The 17,672-nt window shown below is 43.1% G+C and overlaps 1 protein-coding gene across 1 annotated transcript in view; it reads left to right on the forward strand.

Annotated features, from left to right (window-relative positions):
* crocc2 (ciliary rootlet coiled-coil, rootletin family member 2) overlaps window positions 1-17,672 on the forward strand; it is a 76,051-nt gene that overhangs the window by 52,863 nt on the left and 5,516 nt on the right. Inside the window, exons 24-35 of the mRNA XM_067373935.1 lie at window positions 578-816; window positions 1,094-1,253; window positions 2,340-2,507; window positions 2,600-2,984; window positions 3,189-3,340; window positions 5,521-5,641; window positions 5,753-5,916; window positions 6,320-6,571; window positions 6,653-6,841; window positions 12,636-12,785; window positions 14,641-14,841; window positions 15,379-15,510. Of these exons, the coding sequence (XP_067230036.1) occupies window positions 578-816; window positions 1,094-1,253; window positions 2,340-2,507; window positions 2,600-2,984; window positions 3,189-3,340; window positions 5,521-5,641; window positions 5,753-5,916; window positions 6,320-6,571; window positions 6,653-6,841; window positions 12,636-12,785; window positions 14,641-14,841; window positions 15,379-15,510 (2,313 nt within the window). The remainder of the gene's footprint in view (window positions 1-577; window positions 817-1,093; window positions 1,254-2,339; window positions 2,508-2,599; window positions 2,985-3,188; window positions 3,341-5,520; window positions 5,642-5,752; window positions 5,917-6,319; window positions 6,572-6,652; window positions 6,842-12,635; window positions 12,786-14,640; window positions 14,842-15,378; window positions 15,511-17,672) is intronic.

A 17,672-nucleotide genomic window follows, 5' to 3' on the forward strand; every position in this document is an offset into this window, starting at 1 on the left:
CCCTCTTTCTCTCTGCATTCTGGCTACATTTTAGGGGGAAAAAATGCACCGTAAAATGATTAGCTGTAGCCAAGCAATTACCAGAATGTGGGTCATATTCTTGTGTGTTTACATGGGCGAGGAGTTTCACCCTGAGCATATCTGATGAAAGTGTTTGAAAATTTGAACCATTTCACATGCACTTAGAGCACATTTTTAAGTGCAAACGAGAATGTGCCCTGAAATCCGGCGCTGAAAGGAGGCAGAACTCTTTGGATGAGTCTGATGCTCACATGCTTCAAGAAGCTGAATGGAACAAGGCAGTGGAATTTTACTAATAGGCTGTGTTTCCATTTCATTCATCTCATGGAAAATGAAGTTGAATTGTCCTCAGCAAAACAGTGCCACGTAAGGAGTATGACTGTTAGAAGTCTTTACTCCCTCTGGGTGTCAATTTACCATATTTGCGTGATTTAAATGGCCTTTATTCTAGATTAAGTTGTACCATTGCACTCAAACCGTGACCAATCACTCCTTTTGTATTTACAGAATTATGTGGATTCATTTAATCATCCTGTCTAATCTATGTCTCTTTCAGGTGGAGCGTTTGAGGAGGGAACTGAGTGAGGTGGAAGAGAGCAGGGATTCTGGTCGTAAGGAGCTGATCGAGGCCCATCGAGAGCTGAGGGAGAGTTTGCAGGACAGGGATGCTCAGCGGCGTGAGGGCTTGGAACTTAAGAGAGCTTTAGGGGATGCTGTGAGAGAGAAAGAGGCCATCCAGACTTCCAATCACGAACTCCGTACAGCTGTGAAGAGAGCCGAGTTTGAAAACAACAGGTTTAGCGTACAAGTCTTCAGTTTATTCATTATATATTCAAATGTTGATATATTCTGTATTATATGCCTGTTCCTTATTAGCTTGGCTAGCAGAGTAAGTAACATCTTATCATCACTGAGATGTGATTTTAATTAAACAAGAGCAAAAACAATATGATTTCATCAAAAACATTAGTTTAAAATAGGGTTTTCTGTTCGGAATATCAGCAAAGGTGTAGACTTATCTTCATCATCATTAAAAATCTGTTAATCTTCCTTGTTTTTCTTTTTTTATCAGTTTGAAGCGAGCGGGAGAGGAAAAGGAACAGAGACTGACAGTTTTAGAAGATTGTAAATCCTCCCTCCAACAGGAGGCGCTGAAGCTGAGAACCAACATGCGTGAGCTTGAGAGATCACGCTTGCAGGCGCGCAGAGAACTGCAGGAACTGCGCAGACAGGTTAGGGCCATTGAAATCAAAGATTTTGCTTTTGTAGTCAGTGCCTTTATATTATTCTAAACATCTAGAAACATCTAAAAATGCATATGGGTCAATGACGTGACACTATTTTTTTGTGTCCATATGTTTTAGTTAAATTTAAAAGAGTTAAATTTCTAATTACATTGGCAAATTACTTGTATACATTCTCTTTTTTGGACAAAGTCGAAAATGTCTGATTTTAATTCATTTTGAGAGAATATTTGGGGAATGATTGCAAAAACATCAATGTGGTGTAACTGTAAAAACTGTACCAAATAATTAATCTTGTTTAAAAAAGGTGAAATTCTCAATAAAGAAATTCTTAGAAAATAAAAGTAAATGGAACACCATTGTTCTGGATATTATACTTAATTTGGGGAATCATGTGAGTCAAATCAAATTTCTGAAGTGTCAAGGTGGTGTATCCACCTTTCAAGGAGCCATTTTGTCCAAATTGTGCAAGAAGACCATGTGACATGAGTATTAACTTTTTAAACGATTCCCTCCAAGGCCATGTGTTTACATAGGTGTCCATGATAATGCCTATCAAATTTGATTTTAAATTGAAATGTCAAATGGTGTAACCGGTTACACCATTTGACTCCAATTACAAGCTTTTCTGTTATAGGGGCCAATTTAGTCAAATATCCCTAGTTTATGATGCTGATTAAAGATGTAATATAAACTAACCTACTATTTGGAACTATTTTCAAGTGTTTTTTTTTTTTATTATTTCACCTTTTTTAAACAAGATCAACTATTTGGTACTAAGTTATTATGGTTATACTACATTGACATTTTTGAATTCATTTTCTAACTATTCTCTCAAAATGAATTAAAACAGACTTGGTCCTCAAAAAAGAGAATGTATGCAGGTCATTTGCTAATTTATTTTGAAATTTTAACCCTTTTAAATTTAATTAAACCATATGGACACAAAAAAATTCACATCATTGACCCATATACAGTGGAACAAAATGTTGTTTTACCATGTCTGCGGTGCATCCTCATACATTGCAACCATTTTTTCTAAAATAACAACATAAAAAGCGTGTGTGTGAGCAGGTGAAGACACTGGAGGGTCAGTGCATTCAACAAGGGCAAGAGTTGAGTGACATGCAGTCCAGACTGTCTCAGGAAGAGCAGAGAGAGGAGGAAATGAGAAAGGAGACCTTCACTCTCAGACAAAAAGTACTGGAGAGTGACGCTGGCAGAGAGGCAGCCCTTAAGGAGGTACAACTAACATAGTTACAGCATCCACAAACACATACTGTATAGCAACATGCTTAAACTGCTGGAACTGGTCTGTGTGTGTGTGTGAAAAGGCTGCAGGCTTGCAGCGGCGTGTAGCAGAACTGGAAGAAGTGCATCGCCAGGAGAGAGAGATGCAGCAACAACGGGATGCCAATCTTCAGGAGAGCCAAATGAAGCAGCGTGAGGAGGCTGCTCGCTTGGAGGGGGCACTGCAGGAAGCCCAGGCCCAGCTCAGGGAGCTTGGGCTGAAGGTCAGTCTAGCAGAGGCCCGGGCCCAGGGGCTGGAAGAGCAGCTGGGACAGAATGACGCCATACGGAGTGATCTCGAGCACAGGTTGAATGTTCTCAGTTCTGCGCTGAAACGTACACTTGGAAGTGGGCGTGGAAGACGTTCACCCACACCTGGGGAACGTGGACGGAGCCCCTCACCATGGAGAACTCGCTCACCTGTGAAAGGTAATGCATTCTCAGTCCAGTAATTAATCTGGACTTTTTAGCAAAGGTTGGTTTAGGGTCAAGAAGAAGATCACCACTCTTATATTACAAAGGATTCTTTTCTTCAAGGCTGAAGGTTATTAAACAATGTGACGCTCTAATGTACATGGTGTTCTAAATTACACGTCAAAAGAATTAAATGGAAACTTGTGCATATGCCCTCAGGTGAAATCATGTCAGAACAGCCTGGGGTGGATGGGTTGCCTATGTGTTCTCTGTCCCCCTCCCACAGAGAGGATGGAGAGCTGGATCTGGACTCACTTCAAATGTTGCTGCGTAGCTTCCAGCAAGAGCTCAGGGACACACATAGAGAGCGGGTACATGACAACACTACATCACAACAAAGGACAAAGAGGCATCATAAAAGTTGTCCACATAACTATACTATATAGAATAACTATGCTAGTCATCTGAATTTATAAAATCAGAACCAGAAAAAGTCGTGAATTAATCATGCAGACTGTTTCTGTGAACTGTATCAACCAATTCTTTGAAAAGATCAAACTTAAAAGAATATGTTCACTAATTCGGCATCACTTCTTCTTTCATTAACTTGTATGAACAGAGCTGGGGTGGATGTCAAGATTTTCAGTGAATACTGACTTAAAGGGGTGGTTGATTATGATTTCACTTTTTTAACTTTAGTTAGGCCCAATCCCAATTCTATTTTATACCCCTTCCCCTTCCCCCTGCCCCTTGAAACAGAGTGTCAAGGGGTAGGGCTGAACATATTCCCCTAAGAAATGGGACACCACTACTAGACCGTTACACGTCATCATAAGTCGTCGCTAGCTCCTACGTCATAGATGCGCCGATGTTTATCACACACTTCTAAGATGCCATCGATAGCTGTTGCTTGGGCGACAGCTGTTCTGCACAAAAACGTATGAGCCTGCGTGTTTCCTCAGGACATACAATACTGATGAATAAGCACGCAAACTGAATGCACTTTTTGTTTATATCATGTAACGTACACGTATTTATGGACGTAACCACAACAAAACAATACATTAATCAGGCATGCGGCAAAAAGACAAGTTAGCTGCCACCGGATTTAAATTTATGTTTTCAAATCAACGCAGGTTTCAATAAAATATAAAAAAAATATGTTGTGGAACTATCATAAAGTAAAAAACATTAGCGAACTTTTTTCATAGCGATTTTAACAAATCTTTTTTCGGAGAACATAACCGTATACATGAACACAAGATTAAAGGCAACACAAAACAAGTGATTACTTATTAATAAAATACTGTTTACCGTAAAAAAATACTTACATTTATGGGTCTCTCTGCTCGCTCGGTCGGCCATGTTGGAAATTTATCATACCCCTTCGTCTGAAGTGTGGACCCGAAAAATCTTCGTTTGAAGGGCTACCTGGCCCTTCCCCCTACCCCTTCCCCTCCAACAGAATGAGAATTGGGACACCCCTACCCCTTCACGTGAACGTGCGAAACAAAGGGGAAGGGGAAAGGGGAAGGGGTAAGGGGTAGAATTGGGATTGGGCCTTAATGTGTAATGTTGCTGTTTGAGCATAAACAACATCTGCAAATTTATGATGCTCAAAGTTCAATGCAAAGGGAGGTATTTTCTTTTAAAGAATTCTCTGTTTAAGGACTACAACAAACGGCTGGTAGGGACTACAACAAGCTTCTTCCAATCACTAACTCTAAAATTTACATTAACCCTGCCCCTGTGAACATGCAACAAAGGGGGTGAGGCCATGTTGGGCTGCTTTAGAGAAGAGGAAGTGTTGTTGTAGTAGAGTGTTGTTGTCATGCTGTCATTTTACGCCGAGGGTCAATTCAGCGTGCTAGTTGATGAGTTGAATCAACTCCACAGCAACTACATAAATTAATCCACTCACCGTTCAGAAACATCCAGATGCATTCTATAAGTTGTAACTTCTTCCTGAGTCTCTCCATCAGTGTCTGACTTCGGTTTGAACAATGTAAGGCTGAACACTGTTACCAACAATCATCATTTTGGCTGCGTGAGATTCTCTAGCTTTGTTGTTGTTGAGGAAAGGGGGCCGGGAGCAGCAGCTCATTTGCATTTAAAGTGATACGCAAAAACGGCATGTTTTTGCTCACACCCAAATAGGAGCAAATTTGTGGGGTATTTTGAGCTGAAACTTCACAGACACATTCTGGGGACACCAGAGACTTATATTACATCTTGTAAAATGGGCATTATAGGTCCCCTTTAAATGTTCTGTTCTTCATAAAAAGTTCACATATAACTTAAGTTAAATCTATGGTATACACTTCCCTTTCCCATACAAACCCAAGATCTGCAGGATGTGATCATAGAAACGTTTTTAATTTTGAATATGACCATTAATTCCTTTGACAAATCTATAGTTTTCACATTGAAAAAAAGTGAGGTGCACACGAATAAAGGATCACAAACAACACAATGTGTTACAAGAACAATGAACATAAGAATAAAAAGAACATAAACATCCTATCTTCTATCTCTGATTGTGTGGTTGTAGGATGAGTCCCAGGCACAGGTGCATAGTCTCAGCAAGCAGGTAGAAAACCTGCAAGCCAGTCAGGAGAGAAGTAACACACGTATACAGATGCTGAAACAATCTATCAGAGAGATGGAGGAGGGTAAGAGGGAACTCTAGCCCAACACTTGGGTGCATGCTGCTCAGTGATGACCAGTTTGCAACTCTGTTTTTAATTATCATGCATGTTAATGTGTGGGTGTGTGTTTTTCAGGAAAGCGTGAGCTGGCCAAGCATTTAGAGGGGATGCAAACATCACTTTCCTTACGGGATGAGGCAGTTCAGCGTGGAGAAATACAGAATAGGATTCTGAGTGAAGAGTTGGCCAAAATGAAGAACAGCCAACAGATAACTGAAACAGAGGCCAAAGCACTGCAGGTGAACACATTCTGCACTAACACAAAAATAGTTTACAAAATCGAGCACAACAGTGAAATCCCACTTTTTAGCCTCAAGGCTTCACAGAAGTGAGGGTCTGGCAATTAAACACAATAAAAAACTCATTGTACTATAGGTCTATCTTGAAAGATGAACGTGTTATCATCAAAAATCTTAGAACAATAAGATTTTTTACTCCACAATGGTGAAGCACTTTATATCACCAACTCACTTTTACTCAGATGCTTTGAATGTATAGCTTACTCAGCCTCATTGCAGCACCACAGTCAGATGCAACAAGCAGGAACTTAGCAAGTGTTCATTGCCATTCCACAATAAAGACCTCTGATGAGTTGCTTCTCTGGTAGTTGCATTATTGGTATAAATACACTGTTGTATTCAGGAGAAGCTGGAGCGCTCCCAGGCCTCTGAGGAAAATCTGGAGGCTGAACGCCGTCGTATGAAGCAGATCTGTGAAGCCGCGGAAGCTCGCGCTGCCAGACTGGAGCTCACGCGACGGGGGTTGGAGGGAGAGCTGCAGCGTGCCCAGCTCCGAGCCACAGAGACGGAGGCGGAGGTCAGCTCGCTACATGAACGCCTAAACAACCTCCGCAGAGAGCTGGGAGACAGCGAAGAGCGTGCTGCTCTCCTGAAGGTGTGTGTAGGTTTGTGCTGTGTCTAAAAGGACGTCAGTCATGTTTGAGCAACATAATGCAGCACTGTTGTCCCAATGTAGGTTGAGGGTGAGAGGTTGGCAACTGCTTTGGCACATACAGAACTGCAGGAGAGCCAGTTGAGGGAGCAACTGCAGGCCATGGCTGCATCCTTGACTGACAGCAAGGCTGCTGCAGGATCAGCCCGGGATCAGGCCGCCCAACTGCAGCGAGCTCTCACAGCCAGCGAACATGACCGGAAGATGCTGCAGGTCAGTGTGGGTTTTATAGAGTGCACATGTTTGCAGTTTGATAACTGCCATTTATTGATTCTTGAAATTAAAGTCTGCATGAAACGGAAGTTGTGATAGTCTTTTCTTGTGACCTATGTCCAAGTGAAACGACTTCTTGAAAATCAAAAAATGTGGTGAGGGACTTGATTTTATCCATCGGGAATTGATTGGATTGTTGGATTTGCTATTGCTGCCATTTCATGTGATTGACAGGTTGTCCCGCCCTTGTGCTAGTAAACACGTCTTCAGAGAAGAGAAGAGATGTCATTGCAAGAGGGAGCGGAAGTTATTTTGATTTAAAGGTTACAAGGGCACATGAGTAAAAAAAAAAAAAATAATGATATGCACAGATCAATCATTTAAAGCATTAGTTCACTTTCAAATGAAAATTACCCCAAGCTTTAAGGCCTTTGCACACGGAGTCCGAATTTTTCGCATGCGTTTTTTCGTTTTCGCAATCCTAAAAATTCGTCACGCACAGAGACCTTGCACACTGAGTACGATGCGTATTAATGAATGCGTGGCGAAAAAAAACGCAAAACAATACAAAATGAAGTCTTCAAGCAGCAGTGAGCACGATTAGTTTTCTCCTCTCTTCTTAAAAAGAAAAAAAGAAAGGAAATATTGGGTCTATTCAATCCCGAGATTGCACAGAGAGAAAGGAGAATTCACCTCATCAAGGAGCTGCGGGATTATCCGAGCATTTCAAAGATTACTTCAGGATGCCAGTGGCTCTGTTTGATGCTTTACTAATGGCACAATATGTCTTTATATTCGGTCTCTTTGTATTCCTCACGTTGTTTGTCATTCAGTGCTGCTGTTTTGTGCTGTAGACGACGTGGATCAACTTGTCAGATGGCATTCTGGATTTTTGCGTTCACGTATGGTGGCTCTGAATTGTCAAAACGCTCTCAAAATGCGTGCCACGAATGCGAAAAAATGCAGAAAATCGAACCTGATCCGAATATTTTTTTGGTGGACGAAAGTTTCGGAGGCAGTGTGCAAACGCGATTGACATAACATGAGGTTGAATTTATTTTTTAACGTGCGAAATTTTCGCATGCGAATTTCGTCTTCTTCCTGATGAACACAATTGAGATATATTAATAAATATCCTGACTCATCTGAGCTGTGAGCGGGATCAACGAGTATGAGCTGAAGAAAGTGCCTCCATCCTCACCCATCCATCATAAACATACTGTCAGGTTGGTGGAAGGGAAGGAGCGAGGACTCAATAATGCAGGAAAGGAAGGGCTTTATCAATAATAAAAATAAAATAAAACAAAACAAGACAACAAAAACTACCCCGTGGGGGAAAAACAGACTTGACAGACAGGACTCGACTTGGCTTGACTAGGACTTGACTTGACTAAACTAGACTTGACTTGACGACACACAAGGAGAAATGCGACATTCAGTGACAACGAACCAGCACAGGACTGCAAACACAAGGAGAATAAATAGGAGAGCAAATAAGGCAGGTAATGAGGGAGGACAGGTGGGGCAAATCAACCAATAATCAGGTAACAAGCTGGGCGGGGTCAAGACAATAGACATGAGAGCACATGGCACAAAGAAACACATGACAGGCCATGTGCTCACACCAAACAAAACAAAGACACAAGCACATGAAGACATGAAGACATGAAGACGAGACATGAACACGTGACTATGAAACTCATAAGCCATGTGTTCACACAAAACAAGATAACATGAGAGCACGCAGCCCGTGAAACACAGACTGCGTGCTACACAAGACAACAACATAACACGAAAGCACGCAGCAGGTGGAAATAACTGCGTGCTACACAAAATATGAGACAAGAGCGCACGGCAAGTGAAAGTACACACAAACCGTGCGCTCACAATAAAGACAGGACTGGGAGCGCGAGTGTCCAAATCCCGACACGAAACCGAAACCAAACTAGACACGAGTGCCGGGATCCGAACGCCACGCTCTCAACATGAAACAAGGCACGCAGACAAGAGAGCGCACAGCCCCGAGAACACTCGAGACTGTACGCTCACACAAAAACACGACAAGAACGGGAGTGTCAGAGCTCTGTCACAAAACCAAGAAATAAACTAGACCGAAGTGACAGAACCCTGACACTACCCCCCCCCTCTAAAGAGGGTACCCCCCCTCACAAGGGCTACCCCCTTGTGTCCCTCATACGAGGGACACAAGACAAACATGACAACATACACGACACAAGACAAAAACACACCAACAAGACAACATGACAGAACATCAAAAGACAAAGAGGGGAGGGAGGGAGGGAGGGGAGCCAAGTCAGTCAGCAAAAAACAAACAAAAAAGAATGTCTTTAAGGAAACCAGGGAGGGATGGGAGGGTTGAGCCAGGGAGGCTCAGGCAGGGAGCTGGAGGGACAGACCAGGGCGGGACCGGCGGAACAGACCAGGGCGGGACCGGTGGAACATACCAGGGCGGGACCGGCGGGACAGACCAGGGCGGGACCGGCGGGACAGACCAGGGCGGGACCGGCGGGACAGACCAGGGCGGGACCGGCGGGACAGACCAGGGCGGCTTCAGCTGGTCTGGGGTCCTGGCTGAGGACCAGAGCGGTACTGGAGGGACCATCCAGGCAGGCTCCAGCAGGGCAGACAGCTTGGCAGGCGCTGGCAGGGCAGACAGCTTGGCAGGCAGCAGCAGGGCAGACAGCTTGGCAGGCAGCAGCAGGGCAGACCGCTTGGCAGGCAGCAGCAGGGCAGACCGCTTGGCAGGCAGCAGCAGGGCAGACCGCTTGGCTGGCGCCGGCAGGGCAGACGGCTGGGGTGGCGCCGGCAGGGCAAGGCGCTTGGGTGGCGCCGGCAGGGCAAGGCGCTGGGGAGGCGCCAGCAGGGCAAGGCACTTGGGTGGCGCCGACAGGGCAAGGCGCTGGGGAGGCGCCGGCAGGGCAAGGCGCTCGGGTGGCGCCGGCAGGGCAAGGCACTGGGGAGGCGCCGGCAGGACAAGGCGCTTGGGCGGCACAAGAATGGCCTACAGCGGGTTCTGGGGTGGCCAGACTTTCAGAGTCAGAAGAAGCCTTCCTTCTCTTCCTCCGCTTACGCCAACGAGGTGATGGCTTGGAAATAGCTGCCTCCGAGGACACTGCAGCATCCTCAACCACCTCTGCGGGAGCTGCAGCTTCTTCCACCGCCAACGGGAGCACTGCAGCTTCTTCAACCGCCAACGGGAGCACTGCAGCTTCTATGAACCACTTTGGGGAAACTGTAACAGGAGGATTTCCATTCCAATCGAGGAAATCCACGAATTCCCCAAAAGTCCGATGATCCAGGCCCCTCATCGCCCACCAGCTCTGGGGTACATCAAGGGCATAATTGAAAATGTCCTTGAGTGCTGTGTCGTTGAGCTCCAGGCCCTCTGCAGCTCCCCTGAACTCCACAGCAAACTCCCTCAGGTCAGTCTCCTCCTGACGGAGGGAGCTCAGGATCTTAAATTGGAGCATGCGCTGGAAAAGAGGGCTTGAGACAGTGGAGGTTGGTGGACAGTGCAAGCCCTTCTTCCGCTGAGTCCTCATGTTGGCTGGTTCGTTCTGTCAGGTTGGTGGAAGGGAAGGAGCGAGGACTCAATAATGCAGGAAAGGAAGGGCTTTATTAATAATAAAAATAAAACAAAACAAGACAACAAAAACTACCCCGTGGGGGAAAAACAGACTTGACAAACAGGACTTGACTCGACTCGACTCGACTCGGCTTGACTTGACTTGACTTGACTTGACTTGACTTGACTTGACACAAGGAGAAATACGACATTCAGTGACAACGAACCAGCACAGGACTGCAAACACAAGGAGAATAAATAGGAGAGCAAATAAGGCAGGTAATGAGGGAGGACAGGTGGGGCAAATCAACCAATAATCAGGTAACAAGGTGGGCGGGGTCAAGACAATAAACATGAGAGCACATGGCACAAAGAAACACATGACAAGCCATGTGCTCACACCAAACAAAACAAAGACACAAGCACATGGCCAATGAAGACAAAATCACAAGCCATGTGCTTACACAAGACGAGACATGAACACGTGACTATCAAAACTCATAAGCCACGTGTTCACACAAGACAACAACACAACATGAAAGCAAGCGGCAGGTGGAAATAACCGCGTGCTACACAAAACATGAGACAAGAGCGCACGGCAAGTGAAAGTACACACAAACCATGCGCTCACAATAAAGACAGGACTGGGAGCACGAGTGTCTGAATCCCGACACGAAACCGAAACCAAACTAGACACGAGTGCCGGGATCCAAACGCCACGCTCCCTACATGAAACAAGGCATGCAGACAAGAGAGCGCACAGCCCCGAGAACACTCGAGACTGTACGCTCACACAAAAACACGACAAGAACGGGAGTGTCAGAGCTCTGTCACAAAACCAAGAAATAAACTACTGTAGACCGAAGTGACAGAACCCTGACACATACTCCACACGGATCCGGGGGGTTAATAAAGGCCTTCTGAAGCGAATCGATGCGTTTGTCTGAAGACAAAAATATTGATCTTCTGCTAGACCGCCTTACATATTCAAATTACAAAAAAAACGGAACTGGCGTTGTGTCAGTTTAGCTTTTTCCGTAAGTTTAATAGGAAAGGCGTAGGACATAGCATAAGCTTTTTGAACTGCGAGAGGGTTACACTTTTTTTGTAAGAAGAATACAGAAAGTGGTCTGGCAGAAGCTAGATATTTTACTTCATAACTTAAATGTGGATTTTTTTTTTTTTTTTTACACAAACGCATCGCTTCGCTTCAGAAGGTTGGAGCCGTGTGGAGTATGTTTATGATGGATGGATGTGGATGGATGCACTTTCTTCAGCTCATACACGTTGATCCCGCTCACTGCCATTATAAAGCTCAGATGAGTCATTATATTTATTGATATATCTCCGATTGTGTTCATCAGAAAGAAGAAAGTCATATACACCTAGGATGGCTTGAGGGCGAGTAAAGCTTGGGCTAATTTTCATTTGAAAGTGAACTAATCCTTTAACTGGCCATACTAGCACCAAAAGTCTTACAACTGCAAGGTAAAAGACAAGCTCAAACATCTCAACTTGATGGAACTTAGATAAAACAAGTTAAAGCAAATTCTCTATCATGGCTTTATTAGAAACACTGTCAATCATTTTTCTTCATCATGAACTCACAAACAACCTTATTAAGTTCATTGTGGTTTAACCACATGCACAATTAGGACTGCTCCCATTTTGATCTCACTTCTCCTCAGTTCACGTACAGCTTAAATTCAAACACCACAGATCATCTTACTACCATGGCCACAATGTGTAGTGATTTATGCTGCGGTCCATAACTTTTCCAGATTTGAATTTTTTTTTTTTTTTTTTTTTAACTTTTTCAAAGTATTTACCTTTGCTCCTGCCTGTTCCCTGAAGGTGCTAGATGACGGTGCAATAAAAAGCTGGACTTGAACTCATTAATTTTCTCTGGCTCCTCTGGAGAGCTTTTAAGGCTTAGTATGAGTCTGTGTTTTAAAGATGCTGTACAAACAAAAACACTGCGCCCTCAGTGTAAATCTTTTTCAGTTTGCTTGAGACCTGCCAGTTCTTGCCAATAAAAAGAGGTCCAGAGGAGAAAGAGAGAGTGGGGGGAAAGGATAAAAAGACAGGCAATTGGTAGTAGTGAGGAAAAGTACAGCTTCCTCATTAAAACTGTATGTGGGTGTCTGATTATGCATGTGTGGATTGATGCCCGTTCATACTTGTCTGTGTGTGTGTATGTGTGTGCAGGAGAGGTTGGATAAGACACGGGAGGCTCTGACAAATGGTAGGAAGCAAAATCATGGCTTGAGTGAGAGACTACAGAGCCTGCAGAGAAGCCAGGAAGAGTCTGAACTCAGGGTCTCCGAACTGGACAAACAGACACGTGGCCTGCAGGAGGTTGTGCACACACACATACTTTTACAGTTTACACTGTTCTAAAGGGTTAGTTCACCCAAAAATGAAAATTCTGTGATCATTTACTCACCCTTATGTTGTTCCAAAACCATAAGACTTTCATTCAAAACACAAATTAAGATATTTGTAATGAAACCTGAGAGATTTCTGTCACTCTGTTGAAATCCATTACACCAAAACTTTGATACTTAAAGGGTTAGTTCACCCAAAAATGAAATTTCTGTCATTAAGTACTCACCCTCGTGTCCTTCCAAACCGGTGAGACCTTCGTTCATCACAAATTAAGATATTTTTGATGAAATCTGAAGGCATCTGAACTGAACTACACATAAGCAGCAACGTCATTGCACCTTTTGACATCCAGAAAGGTAGTAAAGACATCGTAAAAATAGTACATGTGACTACAGTGGTTCAACCTTAATGTTATGAAGTGACGAGAATAAAAAAGTTCATAAAGAGATTGTAAAAAAAAATCCATATAAATCGAGCAGTTTAATCGAGTCTTCTAAAGAGAGACAAACACTTTATGTTATGAACAGATTTAATTTAGGTTTTTATTAACGTATAAACATTGATCAATGCAAATACTTAAAGGATTAGTCCACTTTTAAATAAACTTTTCCTGATAATTTACTCACCCCCATGTCATCCAAGATGTCCATGTCTTTCTTTCTTCAGTCGAAAAGAAATTAAGGTTTTTGATGAAAACATTCCAGGTTTATTCTCCTTATAGTAGACTTCAATGGGCACCAAACAGTTGAAGGTCAAAATTAGTTTCACTGCAGCTTCAAATTGTTCTACACGATCCCAGACGAGAAATAAGGGTCTTATCTAGTGAAACCATCGCTCATTTTCTGAAAAAAATTGAAAATTATATAGTTTTTAACCATAAATGTTCATCTTGAACAAGCTCTCTTCTTCTCCTTCAGAATTCCAGCAGTGTAGACACTGCTAAGTGTATTACTGCCCTCCACAGGTCAAAGTTTTGAACTAATTTTTATATGCAATATGCTAGTTCAATAGTATATAACAATTAGTTCAAACGTTGACCAGTGGAGGGCAGTAATACACTTAGCAGTGTCTACACTGCTGGAATTCTGAAGGAGAAGAAGAGAGCTAGTTCAAGATGAGCATTTCTGGCTAAAACTTACATAATTTTAAATTTTTTTCAGAAAATGAGTGATGGATTCTCTAGATAAGACCCTTATTTCTCGTCTGGGATTGTGTAGAACAATTTGAAGCTGCAGTGAAACTAATTTTGACCTTCAACTGTTTGGTGCCCATTGAAGACCACTATAAGGAGAATAATCCTGAATGTTTTCATCAAAAACTTTAATTTCTTTTCGACTGAAGAAAGAAAGACATGGACATCTTTGATGACATGGGGGTGAGTAAATTATCAGGAAAAGTTTATTTAAAAGTGGACTAATCCTTTAAAGCACATTAAATATGGCTAATGAACTTTAATATAATTTGGTCCTTGTAGGCACATGTATCAAACATACTGGAAAACATTTTGCCTTCCAGGTGATATAGCAGACATGGCAGAGTTTCCAAATTTATTTTATCCATTCCAGTAAAAACCACAAAATAAAAAAAGAGAAAACACAAAGAAGTACACTATGATATACTAACAAACAGATTTTTATTTTAAAAAATGAAATTCAATGTTATGAGCTCTCGCACATTACACTGTATCTTAACCAGACACAAACACTCTCTGTTATCTTTTGAATGTGAAACATTCTAGTCCAGAAATCTATGTTGATCTACAACCAGTTCTGGTCTGGACAGCAATATAGATGGTGTCTATTCTACATCTTTTCTAATTATCTAGGCTGTGAGACAGAGACAACAGGCTGAGCAGGAGGTGCAAGAGAGGTGTGCACTCCTGCAGGGAGAAAAGGATCAGCTTCAGGAGCAGGTGGCCACCCTGCAAACCACTGCACAACGGCTGCAGGGAGAGAAAGCTGAGCTGGAGAGGACACTACTGCGTCTTGGAAAAGACAGGTCCTCTCTAAAACGTACCCTGGAGAAGGTACATGTCACAGCCTAGAATAATGTTGTAACATGGTTAGTAGATGTGGGAAGAAGGAGGCGGGAACCGGCGAACATTCAACAAAACTTTAATCTCAAAATAAACAAACAAAACGAAAGTAATGCCGGCAGAAAATAAAGTCCAGGCCTGGTCCTCTTTCGTCCTTCACTGTCGTCGCTCCTCCTTTTATGCTCCCGGAGCTCCTCCGTGAGGGACTCGAGGTCGCCACAAATGTCTTTCAAATACAGTTTGTTGTGTATTTGTCATCATCTGTGATGTTTAATCTGTGCAAACTAATCAGTGTCTTGTCTGTACCTTGAACTAGTATTATTGGGGGAGGTAAGTTTTGCATGAGAGCTTGTTTGCAGTTTTTGTGTGTGTTTGCAGATCACTATCTTGTCTTGATGAGTGAAACATGCAATAATCCTGATGGATTTAGCTTGAGCTGAAAATTCTATACATGAATGTACAGCATGTGACAGTATCTCACACCAGATTTCTATACTTGATAAATTTAGCGTGTGCATGCGTGTGCAGGTGGAACAGAATCGCCAAAGGAAGGAGATGGAGGTACTGCATGCTCAGAGTGAGAGAGAACAGCAAGAACAAAAAATCCGAAACCTAGAGCAAGAGTTAAGCGAAACGCAGGCCGAAATTCACACACTGCAGGTGATAAAAATATTTATGAGTACTATGACATTTATAATGCATGGATCAGAATCTAGTCCACTCAAATTTTGAAATCTGACCTTAAACGGGTTATGACATGAGCTATAAAATTTTCCTTGATTTGACATAAGAGGTTTCTGTACAGTTAAAACAAGTAAGTATTTATTTAACCAAGCTCCAAAAATGGTTTGTTTGGATATTGTGAGATTTGTGATGTCACACTCACAAAATACATAGCAGGGATGGGCAAACTCGGTCCTGAAGGGCCATTGTCCTGCAGTTTTTAGCTTCAACCCTAATCAAACACACCTGAACCTGAGCTAATCAATGTCTTCAGGATTACTAGAAGGTAACAGGCAGGAGAGTTTTATCAGGGTTGGAGTTAAACTCTGCAAGACAGTAGCCCTCCAGGGCTGAGTTTGCCTATCCCTGATATAGAGCAAGTCATCGATGAATAGTTTTACATCATCACACCACAGGCCCCACCCACTGGCATATAGTCAATAACAGCTGACACCTGTCTATTGATAGTTTTCACGTGAACGCCTCCCTGGCGGGCAAAACAAGGCTTTCCTCCACTGACTGCCAGTCATTTTTACCAGGTTTGTAGTAGGATCTAATATAGTAAGACAGTGATATTAAAAGACCAAATTCAATATATACCTTATTGATTATGCATACTTTGCACAGGCAAACAAATGAACACAGAATATTAATGCAACACAAGGTTTCTCGTTAAGCCTTTTTTCTATCGGAAACCATTATAAAGAAAACGTGTTGCATTCATTTTATGGGCTCATCTGCTCGCCTGTATATAGTATGCATCATCAAAAAGGGTTAAACTGAATTTGATGATTTAATATCACTGTTTTAGTACATTAAGGCACTTTAAGGGTGGGTTGCACTAAGGATTCTTTAGCCTGGCGTCAGTTCACCCTCCGTCTATGCTGCTTTCATTTCTGCGTGGTTAATCTGTGTTTAAAATTAAGTGGTGCAAAATAAAACCCAGAACACAAATCCTTGATTAGTGTTAAACTTTGCTTAATTTAATCCTTATTGGTACAACCCACCCTCTTGTTTTTCAAGTTAACTTTATAAAAAAATCGTCCTGCTGTTTTTAGTGATTGAAATCACTGCAGGCTCTGTATATGGATCACAAGTCCCCAAAACTTGCATCTTGTTCACATATTTTTCTTTTATGATGGAAAATTGACAGGCTTGTGCTGCAGTTACATGGCTGTTTTGCCCTCCAGGGCTCCGCGACAGTCACGTGACTGAAAACTATGAATATCGGACACGAGCATTGCGTCAAAAGCAAATAGAAGCCATTATAAATCACTGACGCTGTGTACACTGGATACAGTAAATGCCCGTCAATTTCGGACGACATTGACAAATAGTTTTACATCATTGCACCACAAGCCCCACCCACTGGCGTTTAATCGATAATAGCTGACACCTCTCTATACCGGACACGAGCGTTGTGTCTAAAGCAAATAGTACCCATTATAAATCACTAACGCTCTCTACACTGGTTATTTCTGGTAATTTCTAACGTGCTCCACAAGCTTGAGTTTGCTGACAATAGGACAAATAGATGAGTGAAAGAACGTTTGCTTTGACGCATCCTGTTTAAACAACACATTTGTGTATCTGTATTCACATTTGTGTCTCAGGAATAAGTGGTTCCCTTTCGATACTTCACTCGTACTGCGTATGGGGAAAGGTCTCCCTTTTTCCCCGCTGCTGAAGCCTTTTTCAATAACGCAGTGTAACTGCACCGTCATTGGTTCACTCATAGACAAGTTGTTGAACCAATGGCGGCGCGGCATAGCTGCGCGGCCTATGGCGACAAAGCGCGCGAATATTCCCGCAGAAATGGGCGGGGTATAGGGCTATATAAGCAGGCGTTTCGCCATAGGATTTCAGTGTTTTCTCCTTCAGCGACGACATCTACTTCTCTTCGCTGATCTCCGCCTGAAGCCGAAGAAGCTCGCCGCCTTCTGCTCTCGCCGCCGTCTGAAGAGGCTCCCGCAGCGGACTCGCCTGGACTCGCCGGTGGAAGAAAGCGCCGGCGCCCTCGCGGACTGCAGCTCCTAGCGCTGTCGCCGAGCCGCCGCCTCCCGCTTCCCGCTTCCGGCCGCTTCCTGTGCGTCCCCTGC

This window comes from Chanodichthys erythropterus, chromosome 21, assembly GCF_024489055.1.
Source record: "Chanodichthys erythropterus isolate Z2021 chromosome 21, ASM2448905v1, whole genome shotgun sequence".
In the NCBI taxonomy this organism is placed as follows: Eukaryota; Metazoa; Chordata; class Actinopteri; order Cypriniformes; family Xenocyprididae; genus Chanodichthys; species Chanodichthys erythropterus.